Source organism: Jaculus jaculus, chromosome 3 (assembly GCF_020740685.1).
Source record: "Jaculus jaculus isolate mJacJac1 chromosome 3, mJacJac1.mat.Y.cur, whole genome shotgun sequence".
Classification (NCBI taxonomy): domain Eukaryota; kingdom Metazoa; phylum Chordata; class Mammalia; order Rodentia; family Dipodidae; genus Jaculus; species Jaculus jaculus.
In genome coordinates, this window is record NC_059104.1 from 114,167,740 (window position 1) to 114,191,314 (window position 23,575).

General features: G+C 38.7%; 1 protein-coding gene across 1 annotated transcript; it reads left to right on the forward strand.

The window, feature by feature from the left end:
- The first annotated feature begins 14,434 nt into the window (after positions 1–14,434).
- Mmp3 (matrix metallopeptidase 3) lies at positions 14,435–23,119 on the forward strand. The gene is made up of 10 exons (XM_004661902.2): positions 14,435–14,583; positions 15,513–15,757; positions 15,852–16,000; positions 16,129–16,254; positions 16,972–17,136; positions 17,297–17,441; positions 19,253–19,386; positions 19,931–20,090; positions 21,187–21,290; positions 22,790–23,119. Exons 1-10 carry the CDS (start codon positions 14,479–14,481, stop codon positions 22,888–22,890), a joined length of 1,434 nt encoding a protein of 477 aa, XP_004661959.2. The 5' UTR covers positions 14,435–14,478; the 3' UTR covers positions 22,891–23,119.
- Positions 23,120–23,575: the final 456 nt, after the last annotated feature.

Sequence of the window (23,575 nt, forward strand, 5' to 3'; positions counted from 1 at the left end):
TTTTTTTTTAAGAACCAGCTCTTTATTTCATTCATTTTTAAAAATTGTTTTCCTAGTCTCCAATTCATTGATTTGTGCTCTAATCTTGATTATTTATTTGTGTCTGGAGCTCTTTGGGTTGGATACTTCTAGCTTTTCCAGCGCCTTTAGGTGGGCCATCAGGTTATTGATTCATGATCTCTCTGTCTTTGTAATGAAGGCATTTAGGGCTATGAATTTTCTCTTTATGACTGCCTTCATTGAATCCCATAAGTTTTGATAGGTTGTGTTTTCATTATTCTTCAAATCTAGGAATTTTACAACTTCTTTTCTTGATTTCTTCCATGACCCATTCACTATTTAAAAGTATGTTGTTTAGTCTCCAGGAGTTGGTGGCATTCTTGACATGTCTCTTGTTAATTTCTAGCCTCAAAGCATTGTGATCTGACATGATGCAGGAAGTTATGTCAGTTTTCCTGATTTTATGAAGGAACACTTTATGGCCTAATATATGGTCAATTTTGGAGAAGGTTCCATGGGCTGCTGAGAAGAATGTGTATTCTGTAGAGTCGAGGTGGAAAGTTTCATAGGTATCCTTTATGTCTAGTTGATCTATGATGTTGTTGAGCTCCCTACTGATTTTCTGCTTGAATGATCTATTGATGATAGTGGAGTATTGAAGTCTCCAACTATGATGGTGTTGGTGTTTATTTCTGTTTTATTGTTGAGTAGATTTTGTTTTATAAACTGTGGTGCCTCTATATTTTGGACATATATATTTATGACTGTGATGTGCTCAAGTTGGATAATTCCCCTGATGAGTAAGAAGTGACCTTCTCTGTCCTTTTTGATTATTTTTGGTTTTAAGTCTATTTTATCAGATATAAATATAGCAAAATCTGCTTGTTTTTAATTTCCATTTGCTTGGAATATGATTTTCCATCCTTTCACTCTGAGGAGGTGTCTATCTTTAGTGGTGAGGTGGGTTTCTTGAAGACAGCAGATAGAAGGGTCCAGTTTTTTGGTCCATCCTGATAGCCTGTGTCTTTTGATGGGTGAGTTAAGACCATTAATAATTGAGGTTATTACTGTGAGGTTTGAATAATCCCTGCCATGATGAGGTGTTTTATGGGTTGGGTGCTTACTTGCATTATGTACTGTTATGAGCCTGGTCTGGTTTGTTATTGTGATCTTCTTGGGGGCTCCTGGGAGCATCTGGCTTTATATAGGTACTGAGGAATCTAACTCTGGTCCTTAGGCTTTGCAGGCAGGCAACCTTTACCACTGAGCCATCTCTTCAGCCCATTTCTTTTTATTTTTGTAATCAGTGAATACTATCAAGTTGGTACCATTGTTAGCCTCCTCTTTGTCCTATCCTCCCTTCACAGGAACTCTCCTTGTTGGGGTATATGGATCATGCATTGTGGAGTTAGCCTTTAGTTTTGGGTAGCAGGAAATGTCTCTGTGTGTCATGACCAATGTGGGCTCTGAAATTCTTTCCACTCCCTCTTCAGCAAATTTCTCTGAGCCATATTGGGTTCATATTAGGTCTGCTTCCATGTTGAGATCTTGGGCTCCTCTGTGTCTCTGGATATATGGTTTGGTAGGGGTTTATTGTTCTCTGTGTGTACCTCCTTCACCTTTGTGCTGGTTCCCAGTTTGCCAAGAAAAGAGTATTCTTGCATGTTGCCCCAATTATTTTTAGTTTCAGCTGGGGCCCTTTGAGGTATGATGGGGTTGTTCTCTCCTTAGGATCTGCGTCTAACTGAAAAAGAGAAGCAGATTCTCCAATAGAGAGTAAAGTTAGCACCAAGTAAATGTGATAACCATTGTTTTTTAAAGAGAGTTTAATGGAGAGCGGGTTCATTTTGGATATGATTCTGACTTGTTTCCCAGCTCTAGCTATGGGTTCTAGTCCACTGAGCAGATCAGTTAGCCAAATCAAGAGCAATTGGTTTCCCACCATGGCTATGCACCACTATCGCACTTGTATGAGCATCAGGTCAGGTTGTTTGCTGCTGAGTAGGTCAGACCATGCATTGCTTGGACAGATATTGGTCATTATCCCCCAGTCACTCATGTAGCACCTTCTGGCACTAGACACACTGTCTGGGGACTAACTCTCTTCCAGCTTCCAGCCATGTTGCTCCACGATACATGCCAACAGTGTATGGTGTCTTCAGCAGTAGGGTCTTACCACTAACCTATGGTGAATCATCAAGCCCTCTGACATAAATATGTAGGTGTCTGTGATCAAAAGCTCATTGTGGATTATATCCACCTGCTGGTACCAGGAGTTACAGGTCAGCACTCAAGAAGAGAAGGAAGAAAAGGATAGGTATTATAAAAGAAATAGAGATATGAGTGGGGAGAGGGAGGGAGGGAGAAAGTGAGAGAAAAGCAGAAACAGGAGGAGATAATAGTCAGTTTTCATAGTACCCTCTCCAGGGCCTTATGAATCTGGTGCTCCCTCTAAGGGCTTGGTGAAGGTTCAACCATTTGGTCTGTCTTTTAGGATGTAGAGTTTTATGGTACCATTGCCTTTTGGGTCCAGTTTTGTGTTGCCCATCCTTTCCCTACCCTGTCCTCCTTCCTCACCCTCCCTATTGTTGGTTCTTGAGATGCTTGGTAGGTATGTCGGCAACCTGGATAGATTCAGGTTAGGACCTGTAGATGAGTGAGACTATGTGGTGATTATCTTTCTGTGGTTGTCTTCAGCCCAATTTTTATATGTTTAATATTGTCATTCAATCAAGGGGACACAAGACTTTTGTCTATCATGTAGACACAAAGCCTTTCCAGTGAGAGATTAAATGGAAATGGAAATTTTCCAGACCATATATAAAAACAGAACTTTGATGTCCCAGCTTGTAGTAACTTCCCAGGAAACCAATTCCTTTATCAACTATAAGCAGCCCAGGAAGCCACCTGCTACCAGGTCATACTTTCAGGAAGCAGAACTATTAACTAAATTGCAAGGTAAGTCTTGGAAGGTAAACAGCAATGACATCTGTCAGTTGGTCTCAAATGCCCAGAGCATTATTAATAACTGGCAGAGTTGCCACTTCTTGTTCCTGTTTGTAACTTAGGGCAAATAAGAAAAACCAAACACAATACCAAACAATCAAATGAGATCCTTCACATCTGTGCAACCTGTCCACAACTTCCCTCACCAACAGCCTCATGGCAGGCAGGGCAGACCTGAAGTCTCCTCTTTGTTCTTTCCCAAGAAGATTTCCTACCTCCATGCCTATGTTGTTATAGTAAGGTTTTGGCTTTTCCTTCCTTACTGGGGAATTTTTGCTTATTTCCATACCAGAAAAAAAAAAATCTCCCAAATCAAAAAAAAAAAAAAAAAAAAAGGAACAGAACTTTAATTGTGAATGGACTACTTTCAATTCTTCTCTGTATACCAAACACAGTACTGTGACATGCCCTTCTACCTTCCCTCTCTTCTGTCTATATCATCTCTTTTCTTCTTTCCTTTATCAATTCTTTTTATTTATATCTGCATTCCTTCAGGCTGCCTTTATACATAATGTCACATACACACACACACACACACACACACACACACACACACACACACACACAGTTTTTTGAGACAGCATCTTGGCGATGCAGGCTAGACTGGCCATATCAATTACTTCCTCATTTCTGGAAACACATACTAGACCATAACTAACTTATAGAAGGAAAAGGGTTTAATTCAGATTACAGTTCCAGAGGGTACAAGCCATCATGGCGGGAAAGGCATGCCAGCATGGGAAATCATAGTCAGACAGACTTGCAAAAGAGGAAGAGCAGCAGGTGGGGCTGGACCATAAAACTTCAAGGCCCATCCCTGCTGACCAACTTTCCCCATAAAGGCTCCACCTTCCCAAAGTTCCACAACTTTCATGAACAGTGCTATCAGCTGGGAATGATGTATTCAAACACATGAACCTAAAGGGAGCATTTTACATTCAAACCATTACACTGGTCTTGAACTCATGATCCTCCTGCCTTGTTCTCATGAGTGCTAGAATAAATGTGCAACACCATGCTCCAGTTGTTTATGTATCTCACTTCTAAACTAGTCAACTTCACAGTCTAAGTCACCTTGTCACTATCTCACAGAAGCATTGTTCTGATGCCATTTATCTGACTAAAATAGTTAGGGGAAATTTTTTCTCTAAAAATACAACTGACTAGTAGTCACAGAAGAATTAATTTTCCACTACAGAACATAAAAAAAGGAAAGAAACAGGAGAAGATTAAGGTGAGTCTTCATCATACTTATCCATAACTAATGGCTAACCCCACAATGCACAGACCACATTCCCCAATGAGGAGGGTCCCTGTGGAAGGGGAGGACACGGAGTAGGCTAACTGTGGTACCAACATGGCTATATACACACTGTGGGCATAAATAATAATAATATATAAAAAGAGAAAAAGAGTAATAGCATTGATCATGCTGGAACTTAAAAGGAAGTTAGCTCCCTACTAGCTAGCCCTCATAGTGCTGGAGAATGCTATGTGACCTACAGGGGTATAATGACCACCAACAGCATAAATTAGCAGGGCATCCTACAAGCCAGGAGATCAACCAGTTAGGCACTAAGACTTAAAATACACCCACTCCAGCTCAGGAAATTTTGTGGAAGAGGGAGCAGAAAGAATGTAAGAGCCACAGAGTGGAAGGAAGTGTCCAGAGACACTGCCTCCTTTACAATTACTGACTGATGCTCTCACATATCATAACCAGCAAACCCAGGGGGAATACCAGCAATCCAACTGAGGGGGGCCCTCAGTGCAATGGGGCAGGGAGGAGATAAATGATGGTACTGACATATGATGTATCCATATTACTTTCTACTTAATAAAAAGAAAGAATTTGAGCAGAAACCTCAAATTTCTAGAATGCATCAGACTACAAAGCACTTGCTATAGTTGTCTTTTGTTTGACAAAGTCAATTTTCTGATTGAAGGATGGCTGTCAGGTAGAATTGGCAGCCCAGAGATAAAATGTGCCCATAAAGTTTTTCATAGCAATTCTCCCATTGCTTCTATTCTGAACCTCATATGAGAAAATGTGTTTCTTTCTTTGAAAACGTGTTTCTTAAGCAATATTTTTTACCCTACATGAGATGAGATAAACTGATTTATTCCTTCCTTCCTTCCTTCCTTCCTTCCTTCCTTCCTTTCTTTCTTTCTTTCTCTTTCTTTCTTTTTAGGGTGGGTCTCACTCTAGTCCAGGCTGACCTGGAATTCACTATGTAGTCTCAGGGTGGCCTCAAACTCATGGCGATCCACCTACCTCTGCATCCCAAATGCTGGGATTAAAGGCATGCGTCACCACACCTGGCTGAAATACACTGATTTCTTAATTACTACTAAACACATTAGTTTATGTTATTCTATTTTTCACAATTGGAATATTTATGCCAAGAATATTGCAAAATGCCCTTCTGCCCATAAAATCAGAGTTCTTGGAACCACATGAAAGCCATTGTCAATGCCAAGGAATTTGAATGATGGATTTCAACATTTTTGTCACTCTTGGGGGTGTTTTGAGGCATTGCTAGAAGTGAGTATGATGATATTTTTCTATCTTCTATTGTCTTGAAAATAACTATTAAAATATAATTCAGGATAGTATTTCTCTAGGCTCCCTTCTTGCTTGTATTATGAGAGTCTCAGCAGAGATATCATCTGTTCTAAATATCCCAATCCATTGTTCATGTGAAATACATACCTTATGTACTTCTGTGCTTTTTACACTGAGGCTATCTGAATGGTATTGTATTTCCCCATGCAAGCAGATAGCTAAATCCATAAGGGGAAAGATCAAGTGCTACTTCTTGCCTAATTGATGCCTCTTATTAAGTCATTTCAGAAGCAGTAAGAGCTGATGTGCCTCCTCCATTATACTCATATATTCTACTTGTCTTATTTTCACATTTTGGAACAAGCACTTTTGAAAACAATGAATTGAAAGAATATTGGAACTCCTCCTCCAATTAGAAATAAAATCTCTGGTATTACAGTAATTTTTAAATCAAATTCTGAATAGTTCCCTAGTTCACTCTTTGTTCTTGGAAGTGAAAAGTGCATTTTTTTCCACTTGGAGATCAGTGCATAGTGACAAAGATCCCATGCCAGGGAGGCCAATCAAAAGATTCTCCCCATTCTAAATCTTACGGACTGGAAGAGAATCTATTACTATGTATGTAGACACAATACTTTAAGTACAACAGCTTGGTGGTTCTAGTAAGTCTTTCTTAGAATCCAACCCATAAAGCATAACACTGAACCCACAGTGTAACTACAACTTCTGTTCAGGAAAGAAATTTGCGTTTTGTTGACTTGATTGTTTACATCCAGTAGGATATCAGCAGGAGAAAGTTTGCTCGATGACAATTGTGGTTTGGCTTTCTTTCGTTTCTGATGTATTCTTTCAGAAGTTGGGCTTGAACATCTGTAAGCTTTTAATTATTCCTGTGCTAAATCGCTCATTTTATCTCTTTCCATTTTACTACTAGGTGTTTCTTTGTAAAAAGAAGCTGAGACTCCTGTGATCTGTGTCCACATTCTCTTTATATTCCAGTGTGAACAGTGTCATCCTCTGAATTGGAAGCAGAATATGCATCTACTTTGCTATCAAAATAAGACCTTGGACTGTATCATTTTCTGAGATTAGAGGGTGGTAATGATAGACATTCACATTTAATACTGCTTCTCAGCAGGGCTCTGGCTGAAGAGCAATGCCCCTTACTTCTTGGAGGAGTGCTCATTATAATTAAAGGATCGTTATTTGAAGTGATTGAAGTGCTTTTTCTTGGTGATTTTGCACACTTTGTTCCTACCATCAGGATCAGAACTGTTTTGTCATTCCTTCTGGACCATCAGTGGCATGGCATCAGCACAAACTCAGCTCTGATGACGTCCACTTGACTACACTACGTGGTGGATGGCATCACTGGGGGAGAAAACACAAGATGGAAAAATCATGTGGCAAGACAGGAAGCAGAAAGGCCAAAATCATTAGAGTTTTAGCCATCCAGGTGTGGATTTTGTCTGTTCTTAGTCCTTTTTCTCTCCTGTGATGGGGATGAAACCCAGAACCTTCAGCATGCTGGGCAAGCAGTGTACCGCTGAGCTGCTCCGAAATATCACAACCTCTTTACATTCTAGCTTACCTGCCAGTTAGAATATTTGAGATTTTCTGTAGAAAACAGGTCTAAACATCAGCACAGAAGACCTGATCTCAACACATAAGCAAAAAACACCGTATGCAATGTTTTTCCTACAAATTCAGGCAGCTATATTACTTTATTATTACTTTTCTCTGGCTAGCAAGATACAGAATTTTGGAAAAAAAATAGATGAAATTTCCAAGTTGCCATGATCATCATGATGTGAAAATAATATGAAGGTACAACAAAATACAAGAAAGAACATCATTGATACTATTGGCATTTTTCCTACTTGTGACAAGACTACAAGTGATTTTTTTCTATTTTTTGTATACTCAAAAATTTCTATTATAAGTATATAACAATGCATCATACTTTACAGAAATATGAGTGTCCACCAACAACAGAATAATCTTCAAGCATATCAGCTACAGACTTGTGGTCTTGCATGATAAAGCTCCAATTTATCTTCATATAGTTTCATTTTCATATCTATTACCCTTTAGTTCCATAAAAGTAACTGCCATGTATTTTTCAGGTAGATTATAGCTTTTATAAAATTTTAGTGGTGGGAATCAAACCCACAACATCAAGCAAGCACTCTACCAGTGAGCTGCATCCCTTTCTTAACTATGAAGAGCTGTATATTCACTTTTTTTTTCTTTTTTAAAATATTTTACTTATTTATTTGAGACGGAGAAAAACAGATAGAGAATGGGCGCACTAGGGCCTCTAGCCACTGGAAACAAACTCCAGACGCATGCACCCCTTGTGCATCTGGCTCACCTGGGTCCTGGGAAATCTAACTGGAGTGCTTAAGCTTTGCAGGCAAGTGCCTTAACTGCTAAGCCAACTCTCCAGCTCTTTTTTTTTTCTCAATTTTTATTAACATTTTCCATGATTATAAAAAATAACCCATGGTATTACCCTCCTTCCACCTCCTACTTTCCCCTTTGAAATTCCATTCTCCATCATATCCCCTCCCCACCTCAAACACTGTACTTACATATATATAATACAAACCTATTAAGTACCCTCCTCCCTTCTTTTCTCTTCCCTTTATATCTCCTTTTTAACTTACTGGCCTCTGCTACTGAGTTTTTTTCCTTCTCACGCAGAAGTCCAATCATCTGATCCACATATAAGAGAGAACATGTGGCTCTTGGCTTTCTGGGCCTGGGTTACCTCACTTAGTATAGTCCTTTCCAGATCCATCCATTTTTCTGCAAATTTCTTAACTTCATTTTTCTTTACCACTGAGTAGAACTCCATTGTATAAATGTGCCTATATTCATTATCCACTCATCAGTTGAGGGACATCTAGGCTGGTTCCATTTCCCAGCTATTATAAATTAAGCAGCAATAAACATGGTTGAGCACGTATTTCCAAGGAAATGAGATGAGTCCTTAGGATATATGCCTAGGAGTGCTATAGCTGGGTCATATGGTAGATCAAACTTTAGCTGTTTTAGGAACCTCCACACTGATTTCCACAATGGCTGGACCAGATTGCATTCCCACCAACAGTGTAGAAGGGTTCCTCTTTTTCCACATCCCAGCCAACATTTATGATCATTTGTTTTCATGATGGTAGCCAATCTGACAGGAGTGAGATGGAATCTCAATGTAGTTTTAATCTGCATTTCCCTGATGACTAGTGATGTAGAACATTTTTTTAGATGCTTATATGCCATTCGTATTTCTTCCTTTGAGAACTCTCTATTTAGCTCCATAGCCCATTTTTTGATTGGCTTGTTTGATTCCTTATTTGTTAACTTTTTAAGTTCTTTGTATATCCTAGATATTAATCCTCTATCAGATATATAGCTGGCCAAGATTTTTTACCATTCTGTAGGTTGCCTCTTTGCTTTTTTCACTGTGTCCTTTCAGTGCAAAATCTTTGTAATTTCATGAGGTCCCAGTGATTAATCTGTGGTTTTATTGCCTGAGCAATTGGGGTTGTATTTAGAAAGTCTTTGCCAAGACCAATATGTTGAAGGGTTTCCCCTACTTTTTCCTCTAGCAGTTTTAGAATTTCCAGTCTGATGTTAATGTCTTTAATCCATTTGGACTTAATTCTTGTGCATAGAGAGATAGAAGGGTCTATTTTCATCCTTCTACAGATACATATCCAGTTTTCCCAACACCATTTGCTGAAGAGGCTGTCTTTTCTTCAATGAGTATATTTGGCATTTTTATTGAATATCAGGTGGCTATAGCTACCTGGACTTACATCTGGGTCCTCTATTCTGTTCCATTGATCTACATGTCTACTTTTGTACCAGTACCACACTGTTTTTGTTACTATGGCTCAGTAGTATAGGTTAAAACCAGGTATGGTGATACCACCAGCCTTATTTTTGTTGCTCAGTATTTTTTTAGTTATTTGAGGTTGTTTGTGGTTCCACTTTTGAAATTTATCCCATGTCTAAATTATTCTAAACTCACATTTGCTGCTTTTGCTATTTTATCTGTTTTCCCCTCTAAGCACTTTCTGCTTAACTCCTGTGCAGTGTCTTACCTTACTTCTTAACAGTGCAGGATGTGTAAGGTTCATCTCCTCTTGGTTATTTCCTTTCTTCCTTCTTTCCTCTTTGCTCTATTTCTCCCTTCCTCCCCCCTTTCTTTCTTCCTTCTTCATTTCTTCTTTCCTATTTTTGAAAAGGATCATTGTAAATTGAGCTAATTTTGTCACTTGTTTTACTATTTTTCTCCTTTAAATTTCATCTTTAGATGTGAACTGTCAGTGTGCTTGTTCCACACCATGTTGGATTCAAACACTTTTTAATTAATGTATCTGTATAATCATAGCTACTGGCAATAGCAGGAGTGTACATTGTCATGTCAGGTTAGTCACAGAGGAACATGACAAACAGGAAGGAAAATGTGAAGATATATCAGATCAAATATTATTTAGGCTATTTGCATTTTTTATTAACAAGTGGTTGGTTTTGATTGACCTTGATCCCAAGTTTCTGAGTGCTCTGAAGTGAGATTTTTAAAACCAGCCACTATCTGACCCTTGTGTATATTAAGCCATGTAACAAGTGATTGATAGATAGAGTAATCATTCTAATTCATGTATTCAATTTGCCCATTTTTTCATAGTGTTCACAGTTTTCCTTTACATTTGATATATGAATTCACTTTTGATACTTCTTTCCCCCATCTCTTTCCTCCTTAGTCTACTCAGATAGTCTTTAGCTTATCCATTCTTTTTCACTCATGAACTTCCTGTTCACATTTAATTCACAAAATACAATTTGACTATTTCTTTGATTGCCACTAAAGTCTCTGGCTATATATTTTTGTTTGGAAATTCTGAAGACAGAGTGTCCAGAAAAGATTTTTTGAATATATGCATTCAATTTTTCTCTTATTAGGCTTAAGATATACTTTAATTTTTTTCTATGGATATAAAACAAATTTCTAGCCATTGGAGTATTTCTAAGACATGGAAATTTAGAAACAGCTGTATGATTCATATGTTTTTGGACTTTTAATTTACTGTAAGATTTTTGCTATATGCCTTTTATTCACAATTAATGTATTAATTAATTTTCTAAGCAATTATTTAAGTATCTATTATGTGCCAGGCACCACGGTAAGTACAGAAATATTGCAACAAGAAACTTAGTGCAAAATATTGGCAAGAGAAAAATAACTCACACTCCACTGTCAGTAGTAACAGAGACAGGTACAAGGTACTTTTGAGAAATAAGGAATAATTTTGCCTGGGGCTCAGGAAAGACATCCTAGGAAGGTCTAAAGCTGTTCTCATTTATGAATCATTTTACATTGGCAGCTTAATATTTATTCAGGAACATTATGGCCCATTTTACAAATCCCATCTGAACAACTAACAAAATAAGCACATTAACTTTCAGGCTTCCTTCTAAACTCTATATATGTTAAAACATATTTTAGTGATAATTCCAAAGAAAAAAAGGCCTGGAAGAAACCTTAATCTGGAAAGAATTGTGGTTTACAAAGCCCTTCTACTCTTTGCTTCTCATTTTTTTCTGCTTAGCTCTGTTCCTTTGCTTCCTGAAACTCATATCTAGGATAAGCACTGCCATTCTGAACCTCTCATCCTCACATCTCCATAGAAAATGTTTTCCTCCTTTTTCAGTTAAGAACAATACAGAAGTTTATTTTTCTCTAAGGTACAGAGAATCATAGAATGCTAGTTTTCAGTTGTCTTTGGACAGAATACAGAGTGAAAATGAATACTTCACTTTCATGCATGACCTCCTGCTAAGTGGCCATCAAACCTCTGCTTTGCATTATCAGTGTTGGTGATCTCATCAGTAATGAGTAATGTTATTATATTTTTTAATTTTTTATGCATGTGTGCGTATGTGTGTTATGGGGTGGGGATGGGCTTGTCACAGTGTACCTGTGGCAGTCAGAAGACAGCCTTGATGTTTGTCCTTGCAGTCTACCTTGTTTGAGGAAGGGTCTCTCACTATTCACTGCTATGCTCACTCCTACTGGCCTGTGCATTTCTGGGAATTATTTCATCTCTGCCTCTCATCTCCTTCTAGGCACACTGGGATTAGACAATCACTGCTGCATCCAGCTTTACCTGGGTTCTTAGGATCAAAACTAACATTAACACACTAGCAGAGCAAGCACTTACATACTGAACCATCTTCCCGGGCCCTATCATATTTTTCTGCATCTTTCCAGTGCTTATTGCATAAAAAATACAGATGTGAAAAGGAACAAAGCTTACAGTTATTAAATGACTATAAGTACACGACATTTGAAGTTCATAAATTAACCCAATTCTCACTAACAGAACATTCTTCCATTTTGCAATCAAATAATCAAACAAGCAAGAAAAGAATAAGCAAGCAACATATAATTAGGAAGAGTGGCGGAGGTGGGGAGGAACACTTGAAAGGATGGTACAAAATTTGGCAAATTTTTTATTATGGGCCTGGAGATATAACCTGATTGGTAGAATGCATAAATCCCCTGGGGTCCATCCCTAGTGCAACATAAACTGGGGTTGGTGGCCTATGCTTATAATCCAGCATTAGTGAGAATGAGGCGATAAGATTATTGTGAATTTGTGGGCAGATTTGGCCTCAGCGAGTTTGAAGCCAGCATGGGCTACAATGTGAGTCCTTTTATGAAAAGAAATAAATGAATAAGGAAGAAAAAACTGGGGAAATAAATTCAGTTTGTAGAGTGCTTGCCTAACATGGACAAAGCCCCAACTTCTATCTGCAGCATCAAATAATCCAGGCATAGTGGCATTTAATTTTAGCATACAGGACTCTGAAGGTGAAAGCAGAAGTAATGGAAGTTCAAAATCCTCCTCCTCTATATAGTGAATATGAGGTCAGCCTGGGATAAATGGGACTTTGACTCAATATTTTCCCCCATTGGACCATGCTAAGTATCTTTGCTACTATGATTTCTTATGCACTAAATATGTGACCAACGTGCCACTTGAAAAAGAAAAGGAAAGCAGAGGAGGAGAGGGGAGGAAAAAATGAAAAGAATAGAAGATAATAAGCAAAGAATCTATGGTGATTTTTCCAACTTCAAATCATCTACTAATTTGTACTTAAGGATGAGGGAAAGAGATTTAATAAAAATAAAAAGAAAATACATAATATAAAAATGAGAAATTTTTCGGGCTGGAGAGATGGCTTAGTGGTTAAGCGTTTGCCTGTGAAGCCTAAGGACCCTGGTTCAAGGCTCTATTCTCCAGGACCCACGTTAGCCAGATGCACAAGAGGGTGCATGCATCTGGAGTTCATTTGCAGTGGCTGGAAGCCCTGGCTTGCCCATTCTCTCTCTCTCTCTCTCTCTCTCTCTCTCTCTCTCTCTCTCTCTTTCTCTCTGCCTCTTTCTCTCACTGTCACTCTCAAATAAATAAATAAAAATTTTTTTAAAAAAAGAGATATTTTTAACCCAGTGTGCACTATACTTCATATTTATTCTATAGGTACTTATGAAATAGCTACTATGGGTTCATTAGCCATGAATAACTTTGGTACAGAATTAAAACTAATTCCCTAAAGAATTAAATTCTTTCTCACAGATCATCTTTGTTCACTTCTTCTCATGCAGTTTTCCTACTTAAACACCAGCAAATTCTGGGCTTGGGGAGAAGGCTCAATGTCTAAAGATGCTTGGAGCCTGTCAACTGGATTTTGTATCTCCAACATCCACCTACAGCCAGATTTAAAAGGGACATGGGTCTGCAATACCATCACACCTACAGCAATGGAAAGCGGATTTAGGAGAACCCCAAAGCTCACAGAGCAGCTAATCCTGCCTTCCAAGCAGCAAAATAATAAGAAACCCTATCTCAAACAGGGGCGAAGGAAAGAACCAAGGTTGTCTTCTGGCCTTTACCGGTGTGCTGTGGCACACATTCATCCATACACAGATACACACACATCATACACACACACACACACACACACACACACACACACACACACACCAATCAACAAATTCAAACAAAAATCAATTTTAGGTATTTAAAATCACTCTCAAAAAAGAAGAATTTTTTTTCAAAATTTTCTGGATATTATATCCTATATTCATGCAGGGTAATAGCATATAATATGGACTATAAGTTTATAAGTACATCTTTTTCCATATGGACTCTTATTATAGTGTTTTTTTTTATTAGTTATGGACATACTCAGTATGTAAACAGTACATGTTGGTACCACCCTTATCTTCATCCGTGCCCCATCCAAAGGGATTCTTCTCACTGGGGATGCCAGTTATCCCCCATGGGGATTATGGTTCATGCATTATGGGGATATCCATCAGTTATGCGGAAGAGGCAATGTCTTTATGCATAATGTCCCAACTTGTGGCTCTAACAATCTTTATATTCAGTTTTAATATATGTTCTTCCTAAAATAAAATTGCTTGTTGAAGTTTAGCACAGCTTTGACTTTCTACCAAGTCAGTTCACTTTTCTCCTCCAACACACAAACATAAAGCATGTAGTAATTTGAGTCAATTTTTCCAACATGTTCCTCGTTTTTCCCTTGCCAAGACAGGAAGCATTTCCTGAAGATTAATCACCATTTTGTCTTGCAAAATTAGGCAGGTTCAGAGAAGTTAGTAAAGTAGGTTATATCATCCTAATTTGAATTGGGAATTTTTGGAAATGGTCCTGGTGCCATGTGGATGGAGGCAATGATGAGTCACATGGGGGCTGATCTAAACAAACACTACCACACTATAAAACTTGCACTCTCAAGGGTGGACCTAGAAGGAGGTAGGCAGAGAGCAAGGTATTGGGGCAGAACAAGGCTGAGAAAAGCCAGTGGAAATGAAAAGCCTCCCAGTCCTCCTGTTGCTGTGTGTGGCAGCCTGCTCGTCCTATCCACTGCATGGAGCTACAAGGGGTGAGGACACCAGCATGGACCTCCTTCAGGTAATAACAGAAAGAGCCTTTGTGCTAACTGGCAGGGCACACTGAGGAAACCATCCAAAATCGTTAACTTACTATGTAGGAAAGGTTCAGTATGTTTAGTTAGAAACTGTCTATTGTGGAAAGGATATCAGTATTACATAACTTGAGCTCATATAGGAAGAAATAAAGACTAGAAATATTAGGTAATTATTTTTAAGTTTGCATAGTTAGCATCATGGAAGTGATGCATTGGGGCTAGAGGTTCATGAATAACGAGTAAAGCATGTGTGAACTATGCATTGTTTGAACTTTGAATATTTCAATGCACTGTCATTTTTAGCTCAATATTTGTAAGGGTTGGTAGCATGTTTATACAAAAGTATTTGTCTAACGTTTTCTCTTATAAGTGTAGCCCTTGTGAGAAGTGAAAAATTGATGAAATAAATTTACCGAAATAGACAAATAAATTTACCTAAAATAGACAAATATGCCAGGTGATGTTTGTTTGTTCCTTTTGCCCTTCTCCTTTAAGGGCACTAGATACACATCTTAATTTTCCACTTCATTTTCATTACAGACACATTTAGTTTCAGTGCTAGAACAAAGTTGTCATTTAAAAATTAAATAAAATATGATGTTTATGATTTCAGAAATCTAGAAAAATAGTTAAACAGAGTAAGAAAAGTGAGCAATTGCCAAGTTTGGCAATGCAAGATCATAGTTCCAACACTTGGAATCCAGAGGCAGGAGCATCTAGAGCTCATGACCAGAGCCTGAGTTATGGAGACAGATACTGTCTCCAGTCCAATAATGATGATGGTGATAATAATAATAATAATCATAATAATAAAAAATTAAAGGTGAATACTTGTAAAAGTTTACTGTAAGTATTAATAGCTAAAAGTCATAAGAATGATATAAAATCAATATTTATTCCACCATTTCACTAGCAATATCTAGAAAACTACTATGGCCTTGCTAAAGATGCAACACAATTTGTTAAAAGAAAAGATAGCAGTCCTGTTGTCAAAAAAATCCAAGAAATGCAGAGGTTCCTTGGGTTGGAGATGACTGGAAAGCTCGACTCCGGCACTATGGAAGTGATGCGCAAGCCCAGGTGTGGTGTCCCCGACATTGGTCACTTCAATACCTTTCCTGGCACGCCAAAATGGGGGAAAACCCAGCTTACTTACAGGTAATGAGTAAGTTCAAAGGAACTTACATACTACTGAAATTTTATAAGTTGTACCATAGCAACAAAGACTACCTTCTTTAATGCTTTTCCCCAGGATTGTGAATTACACACCGGATCTGTCAAGAGAGGCTGTTGATGCTGCCATTGGGAAAGCTTTGAGAGTCTGGGAGGAGGTGACTCCCCTCACATTCTCCAGGATCTATGATGGAGAGGCTGACATAATGGTCTCCTTTGCAGTGGGAGGTAAACCAAAACAAAGCAAAAGCTACCTGAAATTCACATTTGCCCAGTGGTATTTTGCTGGAAGAGAATCAAAAGAGATCCTTGTTACCACTTATTCAAATTTTTTAAATGTCATATTTTCCTATTAGAACATGGAGACTTTATTCCTTTTGATGGGCCTGGAACAGTTCTGGCTCATGCCTATGCACCTGGGCCAGGACTTAACGGAGACGCTCATTTTGATGATGATGAACAATGGACAGAGGATACAACAGGTTAGTGCTTGATCTCACAACATGATTTAGTGCTAATTTCCTTTGATATTTAAAACTGTCTGCATAACCTGGAATTTAGAATCATAATTAAAACACAGGAAAATATCTGAAGGAAAAATGCATAAGTGTCATGTTGGATAAAATACATGGTTTGATGGGACTAATATATTCCTTCAAAGAAACATTCCTATAAAGACTCAAATGAGAACATTCCTAGACCTACAACACCCAAAAGTAATGCTTGTAAATGTGAAGGAGACTTCTTATGTCACTCATAACTAGCCAGTGCCTTCCAATTCAACAGTGTGTGACTTACTAACATGATGATGATGAAAGATGGGTGAATGCAGCCAATGTTTGTGTGTGTGTCCTGCATGTCTCTTGTGACAAATACTTGGGCATATTATGTTTTAAACCAATTTTACAAATCCTATGACATCTACCATTACTCATTTTTTTGGACGCAGTATGTATATATAATAGGGATGATGAAGCTGAGAAATTATGCAGGCAATATTCCAGTGGAAAGTAACAAAATCAGTCAGTTAAGGATTTCATCTCCTTCCAGTAAGTGTGTAATCATTCAGTTACTTTGGGAAACTACAAACAAGGTGAAAAAAGCCTGTGTGATTTTAGAAAGCAAATGAATGCAATGTACAGTTGACCTGTGTAACATACATGCATTTAAGGGACTATTATTTGTGATTTCTTCAATAGGGACCAATTTATTCCTGGTTGCTGCTCATGAACTTGGTCACTCCCTGGGTCTCTTTCACTCAGCTAACCCTGAAGCTTTGATGTACCCAGTGTATAAGTTCTCTCAGAACATGGCCCAGTTCCGCCTTTCTCAAGATGATGTGAATGGCATTCAGTCTCTCTATGGTGAGTGATACTGGACAAAATAATCATGGTAACTGTGCAGTGATGCTTCCTCTAGTATCTATGGTTAAGCTCAACACACCTTGAGGGAAGTTTGGGAAGTATATGAAATGATGGAGCAATCACATTTCTCCTGTTTCCTCTCCTAATCTATTTCCTTTAGGATCTGCCACTGTCTCTCCTGACCACTCTGTGGCACCCCCTGAATCTGGCCCTCCAGAATCTGCCACACCAACCATGTGTGATCCTGCTCTGACCTTTGATGCAGTTACCACCCTGCGAGGAGAAGCCTTGTTCTTTAAAGACAGGTCAGACTTAAGACTTACATATTTCCTAAGTATTTTTCTGATCGAAAATTCTGAGAAAGGAAAACAGAAAATTGATAGACATCTTTAAATACTAACTCATATCCCTGTGGATTTGGAAGCAGCAAGATCTGGTGACCTTCCCGCATGGCTCTTTAGTGTCCAGTTCAGTTTTGAAGACTGGAAGATTTGATCTTAGTGATCAGATTGTTGTTTACAAGTGTTCTAAGTCATGGTTACTTTTCAAAAGGTACAAGTACATCTTTGGAAGCAAAACTGTAACTTTCTTTACCTCCTTTCAAAGTGACACTAGGATAAATATTACATTTATCAATTATTTCACATTGCTGGGTAAGTCTGCACATGATAAAACATTCAGCATTCAAACTCCACAAGTGGAAGTGAACAGCTTTGGTTCCTCATTTCTATCTTTATTTATTACATTCAAGACTCTGTATTGTCAGTATTTACTTTTTTAAAGATAGATTCTTGCTATGTATCCCCGGCTGGCCTGAATTGACAATTCTCCTGACTCTACACCACCACACATGGCTTCAAGACCTCTTATGTACCCTTTCATAACTCTTCTATGCATTTGCAATAACATATTTGTACAGTGTGCTGGGGAGATAGTTCAGTCAGGAAAGTGCTTGCTGCCCAAGCAAGAGGAAGTGAGTTCAGATCTCTAGCACCCACGTAAAAGCTGGGCAGAGCAATGCATCTGTAATTACAGCACTAGGGAGGTAGAGACAGGAGTATTCCAGGACTAGCCTAGCCAAACTCATGAAGTCCAGGTTCAGTAAGAGACCATGCCTCAACAAATAAGGTGGAAGACACCTAAAGTTGATCTCTGCTCTCCATACACACACTTACACATGTATGCACAATGCATATGTACAAAAAGGGAGTGTAGTTACACATATAGCAAACACACTGTCAATATTTTTAAAAGTTGTGATAATTTAATGTTGTTTCTTAGAGGAAATTAAAGTTTTTGCTGAGCTAATTAACTGACATTATGGATAACTTGGATTTCATAGACAATATTACTCTAGAAATTGATAATAAGAGGTTGGCCACAGTCTTCTGAAAATCAAAACCAATGGGCTGGATAAATGGGTCAGCATTTAAGGTGCTTGCCTGCAAAGCTTAAGTGCTGGGTTTAGTTCCCCAGTACCCACATAAAGGCAGATGCACAAAGTGGCACATGTATCTGGGGTTTGTTGATAGTGGATAGAGGCTCTGGCACACCCATTCTCTCTCTCCCTCTTTCTCTCAACTAAATACATAAATTAAAAAAAAAAAAAAAAACAAGACAAGGGGCTGGAGAGATGGCTTAGCAGTTAAAACACTTACCTGTGAAGCTTAAGGACCCAGGTTTGGCTCACTAGATTTCATGTAAGCCAGATGCACAAGGTGATGCATGTGCATAGATCTAGAGTTCGATTGCAGTGTCTAGAGGCCTTAGTGTGCCAATTATCTCTCTCTCTCTCTCTTTCTTTACCTGTCACATATAAAATGAATAAATAAACAAGAGATGCCAGGAGTGGGGGTGCATGCCTTTAATCCTAGCAGAAGTAGGAGGATTGTCATGTGTTCAAGGCCACCCAAGTCAGCCTGGAATAGAGTGAGTCCCTACCTGGAAAAATAAGAACAAGAGCAATATTTTACTAGTAGAGATATTCCTCATTTCCGCCTGTCATCCAACTGAGAAGAAGAGGGAACAGGGTAGGCTGGGTGACAGAAGACAGGGATGTAAAACAAAGATGAAAGGCTGTTTATCAATTCACACTTCCTTTTACACATATTTTCAGGTACTTTTGGCGCAAATCTCTCAGAACTCATGAACCTGGGTTTTATTTGATCTCTTCATTTTGGCCTTCCCTTCCTTCAAGTATAGACGCTGCATATGAAGTAGCTGGCAAAGACACTGTTTTCATTTTTAAAGGTACTTATTTTACAAACATTGCTTTAACTTGCTGAATGCTATTTTCTCTACCCTGTTGAATTTGGGCTACTAAGATATTCAAAGGTAATGCAAAAACAAGTAGGGCTGGCTTTGTATTATTTATATTTCACAGATTAAGAGGTGCACTCTTTTCTAAAAAGGAGATCGTGGCCCTGAGTTGTAAATTCCCTCACTTGATCTTTGTTCATTCCTGAAACCTATACATTTTTGTTGAATGCTGATGACTAAAGCTAAAAATTAATTTATCTTCTTTACAATGAAAATGAAAACTGGTAAGGTGTATTTGCAAAACTAAAAGATTTGGTTATTGGAATATTTTTTGTTGTTGTTTTTTTTGTTTTTCGAGGTAGGGTCTCACTCTGGTCCAGGCTGACCCTGGAATTAACTCTGTATTCTCAGGGTGGCCTTGAACTCATGGCAGTTCTCCTACGTCTGCCACCCAAGTGCTGGGATTTAAGGCGTGTGCCACCACTCCTGGCTGGTTATTGGATTTTTAATATGACGCTGATTTGTCTTAAAACAGGAAATCAGTTCTGGGCCATCAGAGGACATGAGGAACAATCAGGTTACCCAAAAAGCATCTACACACTGGGTTTCCCTGCAACAGTCAGGAAAATTGATGCAGCCATTTCTTCTAAGGAAAAGAAGAAAACATATTTCTTCGTGGGGGACAAATATTGGAGGTAAGATGGTATGAAAAGACTTTGGAGCCTGACAAGAGAAATTATTGTCTTTATCTAAGAAAAGTCCACCTTCCCTTCAGCCCCACCTCCCTCTCAGGAGGACAGGGATATCAACAGCCAGAAGGGCTTATTCAGAAACCCAGCAGCATCTTGAAACAGGCATTTCTTCAGCACTCCTGTTCCAAGTCCTAAGTGCAGTAGACTAGTTCTTCCTTCAGTACTTCTTCCCATCTGCCTGGAGCCTGCCTTCTTTCCTCCACCTCCTCAAATCCTGCACAGAATGTGCTTCTAGCCCTGACTCAAGAGCCTCCATCTCCATGAAGCCTTTCCTCCAGAACTTCAAGTTCAACTGACCTTTTTTTCTTGGAGGAAAGATGCTTTGAGAATAGAGACACAATTTACCATTCGTTTCCAGATATTCTAGAGATCTGTTCATTTTCTCACTGTCTTCCTAGCATTATATTTTCAATGGTTTGGTTGAAGCTCATCCATTCATTACTTCAGTCTTATTAAAGATGATAGGAATAGTAGTCTTGTCTTATTTACAACTCAGGCCTCATAGTCATCTGATCTTGGATCATCTGTCCAAATATTGAGACATTAGAGAAAACCCTCCAATGTCCAGCTAAGAAGTCAAAAACACATTTTGCTTATCCAATCACTTTCCCTAGAGGGCTGCCATAGAAAATATCAATGCACAGGGTTAGGTAGGAAGGTACCTATAGGTCAATTGTGCCTAGGAACTGCAAAATGTATTTCAATAATATAATTCACACATATAAATGTGTATATATGCACCATATATATATATATATATATTCATATTTCTGTGACAGAAAGATAATGAAGATTATTTCTCTCTATGCATAAGGAAAATGTAACAAGCAGCATCACTCTAATAGGATGCTGGCCCCATCCCCTGTGATTTAAAGAGCCAAGTTTGGTACATTTAAAATCAGATATTTCTGTGGTGCTAACCCTGGTTGACATTCATTTGCAAAGTTTGGAAATTTTATTGGAAATCCACATGACTTAATAAGTTTGGGAAGCATGGCCTCCGTGTACTGATGAACTCTGCTTCTTTCCTTTCCTGCAGATTTGATGAGAAGAGACAGTCCATGGAGCCAGGGTTTCCCAGGAAGGTAGCAGAAGACTTTCCAGGGGTTCACTCACAGGTTGATGCTGTGTATGAAGCCTTTGGTAAGAGGACACTTAGTCTGTTTGTGTGGGGGCTCTTGAACTGTTCTTGAGTATGAGGGGGAAGCAGAAAATTGAATAAAACAACTAAAAAATAGTAACTTAGTACTTGCTTCCCTCTCCCAACTTGCAATTTAGTTCCTTTTGTGGCAATCATAGTACTCCTTTACATGAGTTGTTTTGCCATTAATTACTACAAATTTCCCAGTTTATCCATTCATATAAAACAGAGGCATGGGGCTGAGGACATGGCTGAGTGGATTGCTTATAATGCAAGTGTGAGGAGTAAAGTGTGGATCCACGTGAAGCAGGCATGGTGGCCCACTGCAATCCCAGCACTTGGAAGGTGGAGAAGGGAAATCCCCAGGGCAAGCTGGCTGGATGTACTAGCTGAGTCAGAGAGCTGTGGGTTCCAGTCAGAACCTGTCTTAGTAAATGAAGTGGAGAGTGACCAAGGAAGACACCTGACTCCTCTAGCCTCTGCATGAGCACGTGCTCAGTACGTGTGAGCATGTGAGCACACACACACACTCACACATGCACGCACACACATGCACATGCACACACCACATACATGCATATGCAAAAACAATCTTCTGTAGCTTACTAACCATAAAAAAGAAAGCCGAAGCCAGGAATGGTGGCTTATGCCTTTAATCCCAGCACTTTGGAGGCAGAGGTAAGAGGATTGCCATGAGTTCAAGGCCACCCTAAGACTACACAGTGAATTCTAAGTCAGCCTGGGCCAGAGTGAGACCCTACCTCTAAAAACAAAACAACAAGCTGAATTTCTGGGAAGCCACTTCCTCACATCTTGAGCTGTATGCTAATAAAAATCTCTCATTGGGTGAGGGACACAGTTTAATCTTGGCTGACTAGCCTTCTCCTCCCTTACCCCCGGTTTCTATTTCTGCATCTCAAAGTGTATTAAAGGTCTTTCCTGACTTAGACAGTGACTGACCATATCAGTTCATTGCTTTTAAAATCTTATTTTTTAATCTTATTTTTTAAAGTCTTATTTTTTTTCCCTATGCAAAGGTAAGTGAGTGAAAGCTAGTCATCTTAAGTGAACCTTGGCACATTTGCAGTGCAGGAAGGAGTATTTTGAAAGAATTACTGTGTTTCTCTGGAGCCAGACATGTCCCCTTGGGCTACAGAACTTTAGCTTACCAAATTTCTTCTTTTGAGAAAATAGCTAATACTTTTTCTTGCAATGTGGCAAATGGGGTGAAAGAGGGTTAGAAAGAAAGGAAATAAAAGATGTTTCATAACTTAATGAAAAAGCAAACTAAGACAACAAAACAAAAAACATCTTGTAAAATGCTTAACACTGCCCGTGGTATAAAGAGCTATAGAGACTTGGAGGTGCTAAGCAAGTGTTCTGCCTAACTATAGCCCAGGTCCTGAGATTTTCTTCTTCTCACTAATCTATGACTGGAATTTATAGCTTGCCAAATTTCTTCTCTTGAAAGAATATCTCATACTTTCTCTTGTAATTACAGGGTTTTTCTATTTCTTCAATGGATCGTTGCAGTTGGAGTTTGATCCAAATGCAAAGAAAGTGACCCATTTTTTGAAGAGCAACAGCTGGTTTAATTGCTAGGAGAGATGGGAGGAACACACGTTGTACATTTTAAGTGAACTCACAGGTTTTGATTGAAGTCTTTGTGAACTGAAGTGATTCATTTTCTCTGGTGAGTGCTACAACAGACCCAGCCTCGTGTTATTTATTCAAGCACACTCCAAAGGGCTGCTTTGCTGGTACATGGCCACGTGAAGTAATCTTCCACAAGAGGAGGAGAAGCCCTCATGGGCAATAGACAATGACTTATCTTTACAGAATATTTACTTGTTATTTAATAAAGATGATGTATCATTTATTCAATCCTGGTATTAGCTTGTTTATTTCATGAGTATGTTGTTCTCAGCGTCTTGTGTACATTATGGACAGAGGAATGAGACGATGTGACATTGGAGTGACAGGATTAAAGCCTTGATGGTAGAGTCTTCATGTTTGCTTTATTCACTAGCGAAGCAAACCTACTACTTGCCCACTCCATGCACCTTACAAAGTAGTTCCCCTACTAGACTGCATGTGGCTTCTGACATACCTAAAGAAAAAAAAAAACTAGGGTGGCTTTTATGTGGTAGGGCAAGCTCCAGGAATCATTGTGGAGTAAATATTATACTTAACAGCAAATGATCTCATTCACACATCACATCTTACAGAGATGGAAGCCAAATCATTGTTTACTATTTCCTTTAATATATAGGCACCCTCAGTGTTG

Bases quoted from the DNA above. Each gene is read 5' to 3' on its own strand.
- Mmp3 (XM_004661902.2), top strand. From the start codon at position 14,479: ATGAAAAGCCTCCCAGTCCTCCTGTTGCTGTGTGTGGCAGCCTGCTCG. The intron at 14,584-15,512 runs GTAATAACAGAA...CCATTTCACTAG, and splicing joins CCAGCATGGACCTCCTTCAG to CAATATCTAGAAAACTACTA. The intron at 17,137-17,296 runs GTGAGTGATACT...TATTTCCTTTAG, and splicing joins TGGCATTCAGTCTCTCTATG to GATCTGCCACTGTCTCTCCT.